Source organism: Dipodomys merriami, unplaced genomic scaffold (assembly GCF_024711535.1).
Source record: "Dipodomys merriami isolate MVZ:Mamm:240054 unplaced genomic scaffold, mDipMer1.0.p SCAF_11, whole genome shotgun sequence".
Classification (NCBI taxonomy): Eukaryota; Metazoa; Chordata; class Mammalia; order Rodentia; family Heteromyidae; genus Dipodomys; species Dipodomys merriami.
The window spans coordinates 35,859,907-35,875,659 of record NW_027202382.1 but is presented as its reverse complement, the minus strand read 5'-3'; the positions used below and the strand labels follow the sequence as shown (position 1 = coordinate 35,875,659).

The window sequence follows — 15,753 nt, the reverse complement described above, 5'->3', positions numbered from 1 at the left end:
GTGATTTTCCAAGGCTACTTCCTTTTTTCTTAAAAAAACTATAACACTCTTTAATTTTGGTATAATTTGGTATAATTTACATTGATGATTCCAAAGCAGAGAGAGACAGACACACATACACACACACACATTTAATTTTGGTATAATTTGGTATAATTTACATTGATGATTCCAAAGCACGCACACACACACACACACACACGCACGCACGCACGCACGCACGCACGCACGCACGCACGCGCGCGCGCGCCCTGAATTTGAATCCTTTGAAGATTTGCTCTCATCCACATTCCCAGTTCTCCCCTTCCCCAATGAAAGTACATAGTATGTTGCTATAAGCTTATTCCTGCTTGGGATATTGTAGGGTAGACACTTCTTTGTAGGTCAGTTTGGATTTCCTCCCTGGGTTCTAATGTATTTGTACCACTGACTCTTCCTAAGTTACCTTGGTAGCAAGTCTGTTTGTCTTTTGAGCTTTAATTTCTTTGCCTGTAGCCTGAAGGAGTTGAACTAGTGTTTGCTTTAATGTCCTAAGGGTCCCAAGTTGACCTTTTAGATGAAAGCCCTGAAATGTCTTCCCCAGTAGTGTTCATGTTTATACAATTCAGGCTTAATTGTAGGCTTTTTATGGATTCCCTTAGCTAATCTCACTCAGATATTCTTTGCCCTAGACCATTTGTATAATAACTATAATCTGTGGGCAGTATTTAACCCATAGTCTGCTTTTTAATGATTCGCAAAACCAAGAATGTTTTTACATTTTTTCTCTTTTTTTTTTTTTTTTTGTCGGTCATAGGGCTTGAACCCTGGGCTTGGGTGCTGTCCCTGCACTCTTCAGCGCAAAGTGAGCGCTCTACCACTTGAGCCACAGTGCCACTTCCAATTTTCTAGTGGTTTATTGGAGATAAGAGTCTCATGGACTTTCCTGCCTGGGCTGGCTTTGAATCATGATCCTCAGATCTCAGTCTCCTGCGTAGCTAGGATTACAGATGTGAGCCTCCAGTTAATTTTTAAGGGAATATAAAAGCAACAGCAAAAATTGCCAATAGAGACCATATGGGGATCACTCACTAGAAAAAAATGACCATTCTTTACTGAAAGATTGTCATTGCTAAGGTGCCTTTATGCTTCTGTAGTTGCAGATAATGCTAATTCTTTGATTCCTTTTTGAACTCAGTTGTGCTTTTGTTTGGTCAGTAGTTTTGAATCTGAGAATTTACATGTTTGATTTAAAATGGTTCCTTGTTTTAAAGTATCTTTCTTTTGATCACAAACTAGGTAATAATTCTCATAGGAAATAAAGCAGATTTGGAGGCACAGAGAGATGTTACATATGAAGAAGCCAAACAGTTTGCTGAAGAAAACGGTGGGTTTCTTTTAATGGTCATACTTGGGAGGGTTTCTGAGAAAAGGTAGGATTTCAATACTATAGATTATTTGACAATTAAAAATATATAAATTCAAAAATTCCAGTATTGGAGGGATAAAATATGTTTATGAGACTCAGGAAGAATATAATTATCTCATGAGAGGTCCTATACTTCAGAATTACATGCTCTTATAAATACCGTGGTAGGGGCACTGACAGCTTGTAGATAGTTCTAAGGGAATGTTCTTGTGAATTATTCTGAAATGTTCTAATTATAGTTTGGATTTTATTTTTAGGCTTATTGTTCCTCGAGGCAAGTGCAAAAACGTAAGTTTGCTGGACTGTATGTTTCAGTTATATTGTTTCTAAAAGTAGAGCTATACATATATACATATGGGTATACATATATATAGCATGTTATATATATATATATAAAACATGTCTGTGTTACATGTATATGTGTAATATATACTTTATCTTATGTACATATATAATACTTAGGACAGGAAGAATAATCAGACATCTCTTCCTATTCTTGTTTCAAAATAATGTGACTTGTTTTTGTTACTTAAAAATTATACATTGAAGCCAGGCGCCGGTGGCTCATGCCTGTAATCCTGGCTAGTCAGGAGGCTGGGATCTGAGGATCATGATTCAAAGTCAGCCCAGGCAGGAAAGTCCCTGAGACTCTTATCTCCAGTAAACCACTAGAAAACGAGAAGTGGCACTGTGGCTTAAGCAGTAGAGCGTTTGCCTTGAGCTGAAGAGCTGAGGGACAGCGCCCAAGCTCAAAGTTCAAGCCCCACAACCAACCCCCCCCCCAAAAAAAAAAATTATACATTGATTACATCTGTTGGTAACTCAGGTTAATAAAATTGTTTTAAAAATGTTTCACTTTTGTAACTGTAGTTGAATTTGGCATCTAAGACCAACTGTCGTTTGGCCAGCCCGTTCATATAATAATAATATTTGGTATCACCTTAAAAAGCATAACTTACACTAGGCATCAACAGATCATATCTGTAATCATTGTTACTCAGGAGGCTAAGATTTGAGGATCGCAAACCTGAGACTGTTTATCTCCAGTTAACCACCAAACAGCCAGAAGTGGATCTGTGGCTCAAATGGTAGAGCACTAACTAGCCTTTAGTGAAAAAGCTCAGGGCAGTGCATAGGCCTTGAGTTCAAGCCCCAGGACTGATATTAAGAAAAAACCAAAAGGGGCTGGGAAGGTGGCTCAGTGGTAGAGCGCTTGCCTTGCATGCATGAGGCCCTGGGTTTGATTCCTCAGCACCACATAAGCAAAAAGAAAAAAGCCGGAAGTGGTGCTGTGGCTCAATTGGTAGAGTACTAGCCTTGAGCTGAAGAGCTGAGGGACAGCGCTCAGGCCCAGAGTTCAGGCCCCATGACCGGACCCCCCCCCCAAAAAAAAAAAGAAAAAACCAAAAAGCATAACTTAGAAATAGTGTCTAATTAGAAACATAATTAGTATTTTTTAGTGGTGTTTCCAAGTCCATTATTGCACTCTCTCACTCCTGGTCCCAAGCCAGCCTATCATTTATTGTTACCCTTGCAGTGGCAAGGAGTGCTAACCTGTTTCTGTGAAGTCTTAGCTTTGCTGTTAGTCTCAGTAGAACTGAACTGAAGGGTGATGACTGTGTCATGCCACATTATAGAAGCAGCACAGTTTACATGTGGTTTCCAAGTGATACAAATCCCAGAGTCCTGTTCCACATGTTTGGAGAACCTACCTGTCACAGAAACTGCCAAATTATGTATGTGTTAACATGTAGCATTTTAGTGATTAGAACAAGTAGGGTGTTTAGTACTGCTATGCTTTCGCAGGAAACATTTCCATGTTATTCGCTTAGCCAGTGTTTTGATAACCTCTTACTAGATGACAGTGGCTAAGTTGAAGACATCATGACATTTGACTAGAGGTTAACAAAAGGTCAGTGTATATTGTCTTATGTTTGTAGAAATCTGTGGTCCTGGAATAAAATTGTCCATTGCTTCTTAGGGGAGAGAATGTAGAAGATGCTTTCCTTGAGGCTGCCAAGAAAATCTATCAGAACATTCAGGATGGGAGCCTGGATCTGAATGCTGCCGAGTCTGGTGTACAACATAAACCCTCAGCCCCGCAGGGAGGACGGCTAACCAGTGAACCCCAACCCCAGAGAGAAGGCTGTGGCTGCTAGTGACCTCTTTGCCATGGCCCCTCATTTGACCTTTCACCTCTGTCTGTTGGAAGCAGTACTTTTTACTGCCTGTTGTCTTCTGTACATCTTACTGGGTTTAATTAAAAAAGAAAAAACAACTCTATTGTAAAAAACAGTTTAACACAATACTAAACTGCTAAACAACTAGATGTAATCAGGTTATCAAAGGCAAGTAGAGTAATAAATCTCTCCTGCATGGTAAATCTAGACTTTTTTTTCCCCCCTCAATCGTCCTCGTGATAGGTATATGTCACCAATCTATGATTTAAACTGAGCACTGATGCTGGACTTGATGATTTTTACCCTCCCTTTTTGGCAAGGCTTTGTCTCACTGTATGGTTTAATTTGATATCTTCAGCCTTTCTCCTGTCTTTAACTTAACTGTTCAAGTATGGCTGTTGTAACCAATAGTTCATTGCTAAGAAACGACTTCCGGTGGTAGAGAAGGGGTTCTATAACTGCTTTGGTTTTGTTTTTGTTGGATCAAATCCCTACTGTCGGGGCAGCATTTTTCTCGATGAGGTTTGCTTCTGTCTTGGCCTTGCACAGGAAAAATACTTATCTTTTCTCTTGTGCTTAATAGCTTTATCTTTTTTTTCCACACCATTTTGTCCTTCTCTCTTTAACAGAAAGTAAATATGTATAAAATTTGAAGGAACCGAACTAACTACATTCTGTGTATATTATTTTAATGAAGAAAATAAATTGATTACTGGCATTGGAACAGTATAAAATACCAGTTTGTACAGTATGACCTATATGTGACCATGTACTCCCTTCCATTTCACACAAGACGTTCACAAGTAGTACTGGCTCCGCTCCTTGGTGCTGGCAGTGTTTGGGGACATGCTGGAGAAAGCTCCTAGCATCAGCGGATTAACACTAGCAGATTCTATTCCATCTTTGCACTGTGGCTCACCTGCTGATTTTAATTGTTCTTGTGCAATCAACAATGTGCTAACCTGCTTTTCTCTTTTTGTAAACGTTTTACATTACAGGCTGCATTCTTGCCTTACTGTATAGAAAAGAAAAAAGGCTGGGTTTATTATTGCACATTTTAAGCTTTTATACCTTTATCTTCTTGGAATGGTCAGATTCTGAACCAGATGGTCAGAACCACAGGTCTGCTGTTATGGGATTTTTAATTGTGCATTTTTAACACTACAATGAAATAATTGGAGATTATCCCTTGTGTTTATAGTATGGGGCTATTTAACGTCATGTTGGAGTTGTTTTGTAAAAGGGAAAAGTGTTTCTAAAGGTGGTTCAGTGTTTGTGCTGTTACAAAGTAAGTACAAGTAACCACCTTTGCCAAGTGATTTGGCTGCTGAAGGAACACCTTGTAAGTGAAACAATCTTACTATTTTAGACAGCAAACTTAAGTTCTACTAAGTTCTTCACTTCTGTTAAGTAATTTCTAGTTTTTATGGTTTGGTGGCTGGGAATTGACAAGTTATTTGAAGTGTAGGATAGGTAAGCGTGAACTGATTATATAAAATGCACTTGACTGAACTGCTGTTTAAAATACACATTTTAAATCCCTCTTTACAGACAGTAAAACGTGAAGTTACATCTTTCTGGGTTATAAACAGTGGCAGTTCCAGAGTATTGTATAGTCCATGTTAAATAAAAGCCCAAACTGGAATGTGCAGAAAATAGGATTGGGTTTATTTGTGGATTCATCTTTTTTTTTTTTTTTGTCTCCATTGAACTTTTCAAAAAAACAAGATTCCTGGAGTAGATTGATTGGTTTATTCTGTTCAGGACCTGCAGTGATCCATTTTGCTTACGCTGTTGCATCACAAGGGATTCACCCTGGGACCATGACCTGCTGGTGTGTATATATTTACAAAAACAAAGCAAACAAACCACGGATTGGGATATACAAACTAAAGACTGAGGCTTGTTTAGGTGCAATACCGATTCCCAAAGTTAGTTACAATGGGTCTTAATTGTTTTTTGTGACAGAAGGATTTATTCAGACTGCTGTATTCTTCATTTGATGTAACAAAATGCTATTAATCTAAATATTTGTAAATAAAGTACCTGTATCTAGATTAAAATTGGTCGCATTTTTTTCTGAACTATAGTAGAGCCTGTTTTCTTCAGGTGAACTCTTGGTGTACACTGTCAGTTTTTATTGCAGAGCTGTGCTTATTTGTTGTATAAAGAGAAGTCTACTGTAGCATATGCAACCACATCACTAACTGAACTAGTTTTATTCTTGTATTTGCATCCCCTTTGCAATGTTTTCAGTCATCTTTTAGTCCAAGGCCAGCACATTTGTTGGCTAATAGTGTTCACCCTGACTGTACTTGGGGCCAAATTCTATTACTTGCATGTGTAATCCTCTATAATAAACTTGGGTGCTTAAAAATAGAGGAGCAAATTGTCATATTGTAATATGTGTGCCAGACACTGGGCAGTACTGGAGAGAAAGTCATTTAATTTTTAAACCATCAGTTTTTACTGTTTGTTCAGGTCACCTGATGTTCTGGGTTACTCATTGCCCTCTGGTTGTGACTGGTGCTTAGAACTATTTGTGTGACATTCCATGAGTGTTTTCATCAGCAATAAAGTGGTCTAGTGATTGTGATGTGGGGGTAGGGAATGACGGTGGTGTACACATCCTAGAGGTAAATTTCTTTGGAAATATTTCTTTGAAACATGAAAGATATCTTTAGAAACCAAGCTGTTTGTCTTCATATATTCATTACCTCACTTTGGTTTCTGCAAGCCTTTTTGTCCATATAATTAAAAAATGTGACTTAAAGTATGAAGGCAGAGCCAGCTTATGCCTGTAATCCTAGCTACCTACTCAGGAGCCTGAGATCTGAGGATCACAGTTCAAAGCCAGCCCAGGCAGGACAGTCCATGGGATTTTTATCTCTAGTTAATCACTGAAAACTGGAAGTGGTGCTGTGCTCAAGTCAAAGTGTTCACCTTGAGCTGAAGAGACAGTGCTCAGGCCGTGAGTTTAAGCCCCACAACTGGCAAACAACAACAAAAAGCAATCAGAAACTGAATGGTTCAGTTTACATACCTTAAACAGAAGACCAAATACCTTCTATTCCTGTCCATGTGTGAGTTTTATGGAGGAGTCTTATCAATAACTTAATAGAACAAGCTTTTAAGCATTTTCCTGAACCAAGAAAGTGAAAGAATATGAATATAAAAGCCAATTTTGTCTGGAAAGTTTTCTAGACTAGTGTGTCAGTAAATTGTATGTCATTTCCATTTGTTGTCTTATATGTATCTTGTATCTTAATTGTACAGTGGTAGCCAAGCAGTATTTCAGGAATCTTAAGTAACTACTCAGTGGTGAGGTACAGTGCTGACATGATACATTGCTGGTTATGGCTCCAGAGCTGTCTTGTGGCTTAGATGGTTCTTAGGAATGTCTGTTGCAAGGTGACTGATTCTATTGGTCTTAGGTGTGTTGATCAAGGAGTTGAGCTGTTTTAGGAGTTCAAGTATTTTAAGTCTGAATATATAATGTGAACTTAGCACTGAGTCTCCGAAGTACAGTTTTTCTAATTTTCCATAAAAGACTTGAGATAAAAGTATTTGAAATGAAGTTAATGGTTTTAAAATATTTGATTCAGAAATGTTGAGTATGACTTTAGCCTCTAAGTAAAGCATGGAAACCATCTGGAATATTATTGTTTTCTTGGAATTAAGGTACCAACTTGATAGCTTTGCCCAGAATCTATGAAATGTAAAGTCAGATGACAGAGCCAAGTTGACTTTTATTTTCATATAAAAATAGAATTTAAGCAGAATCAAAAAATACTATATAAATGAAGAGGCATTAAGTACATTCTTTTAAACTACATTTACCAGTGGATGAATTCAAATAATGCAGTAAAATCCATTGGCTTTATAAAAATACAGTTCAAGATTTTAAAAAGTCAGCAAACTGGAACCCCAGTTTAAAATGTACAGTTATTCCCATGTGTACAAGTGACTTATGCCTTGGCATTACTGGTACAAGCATGGTAAATTACAGTGGAGTTTCAGCATTCAATCTAGATAGAAACCAAATGGCATTCCGATTAGGAAGTTGAGGTAGTGGAAAAGATATTTCCTCAGATATTGATGCAAAGCAGTCTGTCATCTTGTTTGAGCACTCCTACAGGAAGACAAAATAGAATTACATTCTTGAAACCGGGGCTAGGAAGGTGGCTCAGTGGTAAAGTGCTTGCCTCGCATGCATGAAAATGGGTTCAATTCCTCAGCACCACATAAGCAGAAAAAGCTGGAAGTGGTGTTGTGGCTCAAGTGATGGAGTGCTAGCCTTGAGCTGAAGAGCTGAGGGACAGAGCCCAGGCCCAGAGCTCAGGCCCCACGATTTGCAAAAATAAAACATCTTGAAAACATGGAAATTAACCTTAAATGGAAGTAAGGGTATTTATTGGCTGATAGGGCAAAATAGTACATATGAGTACCTCTGGGATTTTGTCTTTCAGGAGAGGCACTGAACTCAGGGCCTCGTTCATGTTAGGCAAGCACCTTACTATTGAGCTACAGCCCCCAGCCTTAACGCTTAAGATTAATTAACCCCTACAAAATCTATGAGAAAAAGTTAGGCCTGGTGTCAGTGGTTCATGACTATAATCGTAGCTACTCAGCTAAGATCTGGAGCTCTTGGTTCAAAGCTAGCTAGATAAATAAATCCATGAGATTTATCTCCAGTTAACCAGTTAAAAATCTCCAAGTGGCTCATGCCTATTATCTTAGCTACTCAGGAGTCTGAGAAGGATACTGGTGTAAAGCCAGCCAGGGCAAGAAAGTCCACTCTCATATCCAATTTACCACCAGAAAATCGGAAGTAGAGCTGTGTCTCAAAGTGGTAGTGTCAGTCTTGAGCACAAAAGCTCAAGGACAGCGCCCAGGCCCTGAGTTCAAGCCCTACGACCAACAACAAAAAAGCCTAGTGAGATTATGAAGCCCTGAATTCAAGACTGCTAGAATAACATGATTTACTGATTGAAAGTGCTAGCTGCAAGGTCTCTGTAACATACCCTTGTGAGGAAGCAGATAATGGCCTCCGTGTCAGTAACTGGCTCGTTCTGATGAACCTTGTACAACCTGGAAGGAGATCTGAAAAGGGAAATAAACATTAGGCCCAGAAACCACTCCACCACTCCAGTTTGAACCTAGTTTGGAGCTTTAGCCTGCATAGCCTAACCTTTAAACAATTCTAACACCCTTTCTCTTGGGCCTCCAGTGTCTTAACTTCCTGTCTTTGGTGTGTGCCTGAACCTTGCCAGCTGCTATCTTGGGCTGAATAATCTGATTCCTAAATCTCCTGTGCTCTCAATCACGGAAGCCCACCCACATCCCTAGTGCCCAGTGCCTCTTTAACTTCTTCTCTGTGGGGTCATGATGTTTTGAGCCTTAAATTTGACTTTGGTCCCCACCACAGCAGTTATGGTAATCATATTCAAATTAAACTATGCTCCCAATTACATGTCCTACATAGCTTTCCCCCATTTGGGCATATTAATGGGCACCTACCTTTGAACATTCCTTGTGGTTTTCAACAATCACACTGCTCTATGGTAAAGGTGGGTTAGTCCCTAAATCCTGATTTTGTCCTTTGCTACATCTAACACCCAAGTCATTTTTATCTTTTAATAGTTTCTTTACCTACATAAATGGATAATTTCTATCTCTCAGATGTAAAGATTAAATGGGCTATTATATATAAAGTGTTTAGTAGGTACATAGACACTTAAAAAAATAGAAAGCTCTTCTGTCAGTAGTAATATGGTTAGTTTTATGAATCTATGTAATGTTCCCTCCCAAATGATTACTGAACGTTTTTTTTTTGGGGGGGTCCAGTCGTGGGCCTAAACTCTGGGCCTAGGCACTGTCCCTCAGCTCTTCAGCTCAAGGCTAGTGCTCTACCATTTGAGCCACAGCACCACTTCTGGCTTTTTTTTTTTTTTTTTTGCTTATGTGGTGCTGAGGAATCGAATCCAGGGCCTCATGCATGCAAGACAAGCGCTCTACCACTGAGCCACCTTCCCAGCCTGATTACTGAACTTTTATACAGACTCCGGGTTAAGAGGTCTACATTCAAATTTCATTGCAAATAGGCATCTGCAGTCATTTTTCCCCAAGACACAGGGATCCCACACAAGTGAACTAGAGCACAGTACTCGCTTCATAGGTCTAAGTTCTTTATTCTGACCAGGTAGGGGAAAAGGGGATACAAGTGGAGGGCCTGAAGAGTATGACTGACGACATCACCCTAACTCTAGCTCTAGTCTATTTCCTAAAGCTATCAGCTTATCCCCTTTTTCTATATGTTAGGAGATTTGAATTTTCTCAGCAATCCCCCAAACAAGTTTTCCAAAGATGAGATGGCATTTAGATGCCGGCTCTTCCCTGGATCATGTTCTCCGAAGCTTTCATGCACTTCCGTGTGACATTCTCAACCCTTTAGGACTTCCTCTTACCTGATTCTGTCCAGGCTGTGTGTCCACCACAAGGGAAGACTCCACCGGGGACACACCAGGTGATGATGTTGAATCCACGGAGGTGCTGGTCACCAGTTCCCCTAAAGCATCGACTTGTCTCCTCAAACTGTGTAAAGTGCCTTCTGTCTGCCGCTTCCCTTTGATCAGTACTTCTGCTTGCTTAGACATACAGTGTCGTAGCTGGGCCTGAAAAGTGTTACAGTAACATTTAGAGTTTTATACAGAGGAAATGTACCAAAGCTATGACTCAGCTTCCACATACTTAACATCTGATAGTCTGTTGTATAGTACCAGTGGCTGCTTGCAGCTGCACAAATCCTTTAGAAGTTGAAGGAGGTACTAAATATCATCCATGTGTGTGCATAATGCCCATTAATTAATATCTGCATTGCCATTAACCTGGCCTTTTACTCAGCCGGGATTTTTTTCCTTTTGCAGTACTGAGACTCTGTCCTGCAATAATGCTTAGTATCTCTGAGCCCTCTGCCTCCATTGTAAATTGTCACCTCATCTCTTTCTTCATCTACCAAGAATTTAAATCTGTTCTCTCAAAGCCTGTGGCAGTGCAGTCCACAAGAACTTTCTGCGAGGAAGGGAATGTTCTCTACTTGATACAGCGGCGTCTAAACATATATACAACAGATGAAATGGGGCAACTCAGACAACGAATGAGTGGATCTGGAAAATGTGGTACCTATACACAATAGAATTTTACACAGCCATTAGAAAGCATAACATTATGTCATGTGCAGGAAAATGGATGGACCTAGAACAAAGCAGGTTAAGTGAGGTAAGCCAAACTCAGACAGACAGGGCATGTTTTCTCTCACATGTGTAAGCGAGATCTAAAATACATTGGGACATAAGTCATACAAGTCTCTAGGCATTTATACATGTTGAGATCAAAAGATACTCTTAGGAACAGAAAGGCACAATGCCTATGTGCATCTGATCATACAAAATAATATTTAACAAAATGAATTCCAGGATATGAAAATGAGTTTTTTTCTATTTTTGCTGTTTTTGTCTTTCCTTTTTGTTATATTTATATGTCTTCGGAAGTATTAAGGTTGGCACAGAAATGAAGAGACAAAAGGGTGAACAAACGCAGTAACGGCACTCACTGGACACTGTTGAAAATGAACTATACAACTTGTGGGTGGGAACGGGAGGGAAAAGCAGAGAGGTTAAGGGAAGGGGTGATATTGTCTAAAAAGAAATGTGCTCTTTTGTAAATGTAACTACTCTGTACATCACCTTTACAATAACAATAAATTTTTTTTTAATGAGACAACTTAGAAGCTGAATTTGTGTGTGTGCGTGCTGGTCCTGGAGTTTGAACTCAGGATCTGGATGCTGTCCCTAAGCTTGTTTTTGTTCAAGACTAGTGGTCTACCACTTTGAGCCACAGTACCCAGTTTTTTGGTAGTTTGCTAGCTTTGAACTGCAATCCTCAGATTTCAGCCTCCTGAGTAGCTAGGATTACAGGGGTGGGCCACTGACACCCTGCAGGCGCTGAATCTTTAACTTGGCTTTACCACACAGCTGATTATAGAGTAGCCATATGTAGCTGCAGTTTCACTGGATGTCAGAGGGCTCTAGTCAGCACTGCTCCCTCTGCTATCTGTGGAGGTCACCAGTCCCCAAAGATGGTCCTTTCTTTTCTCATTCTGCTTCACTCTCTTCTTTTGACTCCATATATACTCTCAACCTCTAATTCTTGAGCCATAGGGCCACTTCCGGCTTTTTTTTCTTTTTGCTTGTGTGGTGCTGAGGAATGGAACCCAGGGCCTCAGGCATGCAAGGCAAGTGCTCTACCACTGAGCCACCTGGTCCCAGCCCCTGTTTTGCTTTCTGATACAGGGTTTCTGGCCCATGGTACTGGCTGGCTTTGAACTCACAATCCTCTGCCTTGGTCTTTTGAGTGCTGGGATTGTAGGTGTGCCTCATCATCTATGGCTTTAACTCTGAAATCCCGAGATTAACACTGACCACCAAATCACACTCATATTTTGCAACTAACAGCCATATCTGGGTATCTCACAGGACCTTCAAAACTTGGTGTGTTCTGAGTCAAACTATCCTATCTGCCACTCAGACTTATGTATGTTTCTACTATTCCCAGTCTTTTCCCCAGCACTGGTTCATGATGTCTGCACAGTTTAAGATTGTATCTGTATTTCTTTTTTTTTTTTTTTTTTTTGGGTCCGGTCCTGGGGCCTGTACTCTGGGCCTGGGCACTGTCCCTCAGCTCTTCAGCTCAAGGCTAGCGCTCTACCACTTGAGCCACAGCGCCACTTCTGGCTTTTTTCTGTTTGCTTATGTGGTGCTGAGGAATCGAACCCAGGGCCTCAGGCATGCAAGGCAAGTGCTCCAACAGTGAGCCACCTTCCCAGCCCTATGTACTGTATTTCTTATCCTAGATACTTGGCTCTAGCTAAGGCAAAGCAGCATACTGAAGAACACAGATTTAATACCAAATGTTTTTTTTTTTTTTTTTTTACTAACTGTGATGTCAACTTTCAATGCTGCTTCTGTGTGGTCTGTACAGTTGCACAGTGCTGCAAGAGAGTGGATATGAGAATTTCCCCCAGCTCCCAAAGTGCCAAAGATCTTATATATGTTTTTTAAAGGGCAACCTTGAGTCGGTCTTCATGGTGACGGAGTCTCTCTCGGAGTGCTTCACCACGCCAGTGCTCATCCTTTTTCAGGAGGAAAAGAGAAAAACATCAAAAAGTCACCTCTTGCTCCTGTACCCCAAATCTCCTCCCTCCTTTCATTGTTGCAGTGCTGAGTTTGAGCTTCAGCTCTCACGACAGCCAGGCAGGTGTTCTAATCCCAAGCCCCAGCCCTGGATTCTGCAGGGTGTTTTCAGTTTCCACTTGGCTGCATGGACCCTCCCATGGCCAGGCATTTTTTGGAGTCTGGGATAACAAGTGCAAGCCCTGGCATCTGGCTCGTCATTGAGAAAAGGGGTCTTGTCAACTTCTCTGCCCAGATGGCTTTGAACTACCATCCCAACAATCTTAGCCTCCCAACTGGATAAGATTACAGGTGAGAGTCACCAGTGCTCTGCTCCCAAATCTGTTTTTAGCTTAACTGGAGAGTTGGGGACCAAACTCTCCTGGTCCAGGGATAGCAAAGTAAACTAAACCTTACCATTACGTGAACTTGAGAAAAGTTCAGCCTGTCTTCAAAAGGTCTCTCATTCATGGAGAATGGTACGTTTTCTTTCAAACTTTCCCACTCTCCCTGTAAGTGTTCATTTCTCTCCAAAATATCGGCTAGATCTGCTGGTAGTTCTGCTGGAAGAAACTGGTTGAGATTCTTCAGGCTGGCTCTTATTTCATCTTTAACTTCAGACTTTAGTGTTCTCATTGCATCACTGATTTCCATTTGTCTCCTCTCCAAATCTTTTTGGTTTGCTATCTAAACAGTGAGTTAGAGTCAAATATCATTGGGTAAGGTTTGGAACTTACTTAGAATTACTTCTTGTATTTAAAGATCTATACTTAGCATCTACAGACAGTCCCCCTCACTTATGGTTCAGCTTGTGATTTTTGACTTTATTATGGTAGGTAAAAGCAATATACATCCAGTAGAAAAGATACTTTTGTATTTTAATCTTTTCCCGGGTTAGTAATATGCCTATTCTCTCTTGATGTTGGGTTCTGTCAGCAAGCCACAACTTCAGCTACTCTGTCATGAGGGTAAACAATCAATCCTCCACATTGTACTGTGTTATGATGTATGGTAGGTAAGATATATTAAATCTGTTTTCTTTTTTTTTGTTTTTGTTTTGTTTTGTTTTTTGGGTCCAGTCATGGGGCCTGAATTCTGGGCCTGGGCACTGTCCCTCAGCTCTTCAACTCAAGGCTAGCACTCTACCACTTGAGCCTCAGTCCCACTTCCAGCCTTTTCTGCTTATGTGGTGCTGAGGAATCGAACCCAGGGCCTCATGCATGCAAGGCAAGCACTTTACCACTGAGCTACCTTCTCAGACATTAAATATGTTTTCAACATATGATATTTTCAACTTGGAATGGATATACTGGCCTCTGTACCAAGATTATTCAAACTGTTAAAAAGTTATACTTTTTAAGACACTCAACTATCTACAAACCACCAAGTAATAATTTCATCAGCATTTTGACTGAAGCAACTTTCCTTTAATGTTTCTTGAAAACAATTAGTCTACAGAAGTCAGTCTCTCTGGAGTTAGAGGTGGATTCCATTCTTGGACCAGCATACATTACTAATATGACTTAAGGGCAAGTTAGCTGCCTTCTGATCTCAGTAATACCTTCTGCTGAGACATGAGGACTAAGTGGGAATTTACATGAAGCATTTTAGTGGTACCTAACTGGAAACAGTAATAATAAAAGTCTAAATGAGAAAAACATCCCTTAGTGAAACAAATCCTAAGTGATCTGGATTATAAATGTGAATGCATACAGGGTCTTAGAATCTGGTGGGTTGGGAGCCTAAGGCTTTGCCTAAGTGTTACACACTGTGTTCACTACTCAAGACTACTTGGTATGGCTCTCCTCGTACCTGCTGTAGTACTAATGCTCATCAAGTTTTCAGAGGCATGTACAATCAACAGGACTTGTGGCCTTCCAATAATTTCAAAAAGGCATTTAAAAAATATGTGTGTGTGTGTGAGAGAGAGACAGAGAGAGAAAGAGAGAGAGAGGGAGAGAGGAAGAGATAGAGAAAATGAGAGCACTGACAGCACAGATGAAAATGGCCTTGCCCCTTAGAGTTATCTAAGGAACAAAGTACAACAAGGCCGATCAAGTGGTGTAACAGTTTCCCCAGCAATGGCCCAGGTGGTGACACTGGCTAAGGAGTTAGAGATCACCAGTGTAAACTTGTACAGTCTTACACTTTTTACTTGGCAAATATATTACCTGACATCAAAGGTTTCTCCTGGACCACTTTGACTTGCCTGGGGGTTTGGCTTTCTTCTAGCATAAAATCTAATATAGTTCTTTAGTATACAATAAAATTTTATATTACAGAATCACTACTTTCCCTTCAAGGACATAAGAGCTTATTGAACTTATTTTTTTTGGCAAGTCTGGGGGCTATGAACTCAGGGCCTGGGTGCTGACCCTGAGCCTCTTTGTGATCTAGGCTAGCACTCTACTACTTGAGCCATAGTGCCACTATGGCTTTTTCTGGGTAGTTTATTGGAGATAAGAATCTCACAGACTTTTCTGCCTAGGCTGGCTTTGAACTGCAATCCTCAGATCTAAGTATTCTGAGTAGCTAGGATTATAAGCATGAGCCACTGGTATCCAGCTCTTAAAAAAAATTTTTTTTTTTGGGTCTGGTCAAGGGGCCTGAACTCTGGGTCTGGGCGCTGTCCCTCAGCTCTTCAGCTCAAGGCTAGCCCTCTACCACTTGAGCCACAGCGCCACTTCCGGCTTTTTTCTTTTTGCTTATGTGGTGCTAAGGAATCGAACCCAGAGCCTCATGCATGAAAGGCAAGCACTCTACCACTAAGCCACCTTCCCAGCCCTTAAAGAGAATTTTTAAGTTTTTTTTGTTTTTTTTTTTTTTGTCAGCTATGGGGCTTGAACTCAGGGCCTAGGTGCTGTCCCTGTACTCTACTCAAGGCTAGTACTCTACCACTTTGAGCCACAGTGCCACTTCTGGTTTTCTGGTGGTT

General features: G+C 40.5%; 2 protein-coding genes across 5 annotated transcripts in view; one reads left to right on the top strand and one right to left on the bottom strand.

Moving 5' to 3' along the window:
• Positions 1 to 5,967, top strand: part of LOC138820856 (ras-related protein Rab-14) — a 28,840-nt gene extending 22,873 nt beyond the window's left edge. Inside the window, exons 6-8 of the mRNA XM_070012804.1 lie at positions 1,279 to 1,366; positions 1,666 to 1,696; positions 3,390 to 5,967. Coding sequence (XP_069868905.1) covers positions 1,279 to 1,366; positions 1,666 to 1,696; positions 3,390 to 3,567 — 297 coding nt within the window. The 3' untranslated portion in view covers positions 3,568 to 5,967. The remainder of the gene's footprint in view (positions 1 to 1,278; positions 1,367 to 1,665; positions 1,697 to 3,389) is intronic.
• A 1,352-nt stretch (positions 5,968 to 7,319) lies between these two features.
• Positions 7,320 to 15,753, bottom strand: part of LOC138820849 (centriolin-like) — an 86,751-nt gene continuing 78,317 nt past the window's right edge. For all 4 annotated transcript variants that reach the window (XM_070012763.1, XM_070012796.1, XM_070012785.1 and 1 more), the window contains 5 exons: positions 13,236 to 13,505; positions 12,716 to 12,778; positions 10,056 to 10,262; positions 8,613 to 8,691; positions 7,320 to 7,720 (listed from right to left, as the gene is read on the bottom strand). In XM_070012763.1, coding sequence (XP_069868864.1) covers positions 8,644 to 8,691; positions 10,056 to 10,262; positions 12,716 to 12,778; positions 13,236 to 13,505 — 588 coding nt within the window. In that variant the 3' untranslated portion in view covers positions 7,320 to 7,720; positions 8,613 to 8,643. The remainder of the gene's footprint in view (positions 7,721 to 8,612; positions 8,692 to 10,055; positions 10,263 to 12,715; positions 12,779 to 13,235; positions 13,506 to 15,753) is intronic.